Source organism: Silene latifolia, chromosome X (assembly GCF_048544455.1).
Source record: "Silene latifolia isolate original U9 population chromosome X, ASM4854445v1, whole genome shotgun sequence".
In the NCBI taxonomy this organism is placed as follows: domain Eukaryota; kingdom Viridiplantae; phylum Streptophyta; class Magnoliopsida; order Caryophyllales; family Caryophyllaceae; genus Silene; species Silene latifolia.
In genome coordinates this window covers 157,060,191-157,063,074 of record NC_133537.1, presented here as the reverse complement: position 1 = coordinate 157,063,074, position 2,884 = coordinate 157,060,191, and the positions used below count along the sequence as shown (strand labels likewise).

Sequence of the window (2,884 nt, the reverse complement as noted above, 5' to 3'; positions counted from 1 at the left end):
TGGTAGTGAATTGTGGTGAAGGAAAGTTGCAGTTGAGTTTAAACCTCATATCGGACTGTTTTTTTCGACGTTGGAAGAAGCTATTAGTTTTTATGATGTGTATGCAGAAGCATGTGGTTTTGAACCTAGGAAGTCTTCCCAAAAAAGGTCTGTTTCTGGTGATGTGCAATATAAATTTATTATTTGTAATCGTGAAAGTTTTAGAGATCGCAAGAGGAAGGCTATTGTTTTAGATAGTGGAAAGGAGCGGGCAACTTCCAGGCCATTTGATATTAGGAACACTAAACTAACTAGGATTGGGTGTACTGCTATGATTGAGTTTCACTATAATGAGGATGGGTATGTTGTTTTCCACTTTCGTGAGTGGCTTAATCACCGTCTTTGTTCACTTAGAAATCAACAATTTCAAAAAAAACACAGGCACCTCCATCTTTACCATAAAAAGACAATTATTGATCATTCAAGGGTTAATCAAGGCCCAACAATGGCATTTAGAAATGTCAAGGAATATGTAGATGGCTATGAGAATGTTGGAGCTCAACTGGTTGATTTTAAGAATTTTGGAAGGGAGATCAAATGTTTCATAGGAGACCGGGATGCTCAACTGTTTAATAAACGTGATACCACTAAAGGTTTTTACTTTGCTTATGAGGTGGATTCTGGGAAATGTTTGGTTCGTGCGTTTTGGTATGATGCAAAGGCTCGTAGAAACTATGCTTTGTTTGGTGATTACATCACTTATGATCCAACTTACAGCACGAATTAGTATTGTATGGTTTTTACTCCTTTTACTAGTGTAGATCACCACAAAAGGTCAGTTACTTTTGCTGCTGCCTTGCTATTTCATGAGGATGAAGATTCATTCAAGTGGGTGTTTGAGAAGTTCCTAGATGCTATGGGTCAGCGAGAGCCACACTGTATAATAACTGATCAATGTGTTGGGATAAAGAAGGGTATGCGTGCTGTCTTCAAACATGCTAGGCGCAGATATTGCATGTGGCATATCATGCAAAAGCTGACTGATAAGGTTTGGCCTGCAATCTCAAAAGAGACTGATTTTGTCAGCCGTTTGAATGCTATTGTTTGGGATGCTGAGTTAGAACCTTCTGAATTTGAAGAAAAGTGGTGTCAGTTGGTTAGTGAACATAATCTTGAAGGTAATTCCTGGTTGTCAACAATGTTTAAAAAAAGGAGAAAGTGGATCCCAGCCTTTTTTTGTGATATTCCTATGGGTTGTCTCTTAAGAACAACTCAACATTCTGAGAGTCAGAATAATTTTTTCAAACGTTTTGAAAATACACATGGTACACTTGTTGAATTCTTGATGCGGTTTCAAAGTGCCATTGATGTACATCACTATACTCAAAAGTAACTTGATAGAGACGATGATTGTACTCTTCCACAATTATCAACTCCTCTTAAGTTGGAAGCTCATGTTTCCAAGGTTTATACAAATTCTGCTTTCGCAGATTTTCAAGTAGAAGCTTCTGCTTCTATTTGTTCCCTTAGTGTTGGTGGCTTCACACCACCTGCCAACGGTGTAGAGGTAATTGGTATAGCTGATGCCAGAACGCAGAAGACCTATCAAGTTGTCTACAATTTTACAACCAATGATGCTGAATGTTCTTGCAAGTTGTTCAACAGGAAAGGTATTATTTGTAGACACATTATATGGGTTTACTCTGGAAAACAAGTACACACTTTGCCTGACAAGTACATTCTTATGCGGTGGACCAAAATGCACACAAGATCCCTCTTTATGGTCTACATGGTGAGTTAATTAAGGATTTTAATGCCATTGATTTAAGAAAGATGGAAATGTGCAAGTTATGGTCAGAGTTCTACGCGACCATCAGTGTGCTCAAGAATGTGCCTACGAATGACATCATTGATCTTGTTGACACGCTGAAACAATTTATGGTGAAACTCAATCCGCAATCGGAGTTAATGACCAAAGAGCAGGAGTTGGAGATGCTTCTTGGATGCAGTTCCTCAACTGATGTGAGGATTCTACCACCTCATCAGGCAAAGAACAAGGGTAATGGGAAGAGAATGATCTCCAAAAAGCAACAATGCAAAGCTAAAGCGGAGAAGCCTAAAAGGCTTTGCCGTAATTGCAAACAAATGGCTCACCATGATAAGCGTAACTGTCCTAATGCTTTTGTACCTGATGCCGACAATAAGGTATGTTCACCATGACAAGTTTGTGTATGAAACTTTTATATATGGTCTATGGTCACGAGTCACAAACAATATCACACGTTATTTTTAATAATATCACACCTTATACTAAACCGTATCACTATTTGAGGATAACAGAATGTGATATTGTTGTAATCATTACTAGACAGAAATAATATCATTCGTTATTAGAAATAATATCACTCCTTATATAAAACAATATCACTGTTTGAACTTTCTTTTATATTTTCCTGGGGAATTTTAGAAACAATACCACACCTTATTAGAAATAATATCACACCTTATACTAAACAGTATCACTGTTTGAGGATAACAGAATGTGATATTGTTTATAATTGTTACGAGATAGAAACAATATCACACTTTATTTGAAATAATATCACTCCTTATAAAAAATAATATCACTGTTTCACCTTATTTTTGTATTTTTTCAGTCCAGTTCAGATGAGGATGATGTTGATGATGGTTGATCGGTCGAAGGTTTTTTATTGATGGCGCTCATTAATTATAGCAGCAGCAAATAGACGACATACTTTATTACTAGTATATTAATATACACCACAACCTTCATTATTAGTGTATAGATTATACGTTATTTTATATAGAAAATACTCGCGTAGAATATTCGATCATTTTATTTGTCTCAGTTGTCTTGTTTTTGTATTTTTGTGATACCGAGATA

The 2,884-nt window shown here is 36.4% G+C and overlaps 1 protein-coding gene across 1 annotated transcript; it reads left to right on the top strand.

Annotated features, from left to right (window-relative positions):
• Positions 1-772: 772 nt before the first annotated feature.
• Positions 773-2,672, top strand: LOC141618653 (protein FAR1-RELATED SEQUENCE 3-like). Its single transcript, XM_074435743.1, has 4 exons — positions 773-1,157; positions 1,470-1,713; positions 1,809-2,184; positions 2,637-2,672. The coding sequence occupies exons 1-4, from the start codon at positions 773-775 to the stop codon at positions 2,670-2,672; spliced, it is 1,041 nt and encodes a 346-aa protein (XP_074291844.1).
• The last annotated feature ends 212 nt before the right edge of the window (positions 2,673-2,884 follow it).

What these genes read in the sequence shown, in the direction of transcription:
- LOC141618653 (XM_074435743.1), top strand. Translation starts at nt 773, where the DNA reads ATGGTTTTTACTCCTTTTACTAGTGTAGATCACCACAAAAGGTCAGTT. An exon ending in GTACACACTTTGCCTGACAA is followed by an intron (nt 1,714 to 1,808) that starts GTACATTCTTAT and finishes CATTGATTTAAG; the next exon opens with AAAGATGGAAATGTGCAAGT. An exon ending in TACCTGATGCCGACAATAAG is followed by an intron (nt 2,185 to 2,636) that starts GTATGTTCACCA and finishes GTATTTTTTCAG; the next exon opens with TCCAGTTCAGATGAGGATGA.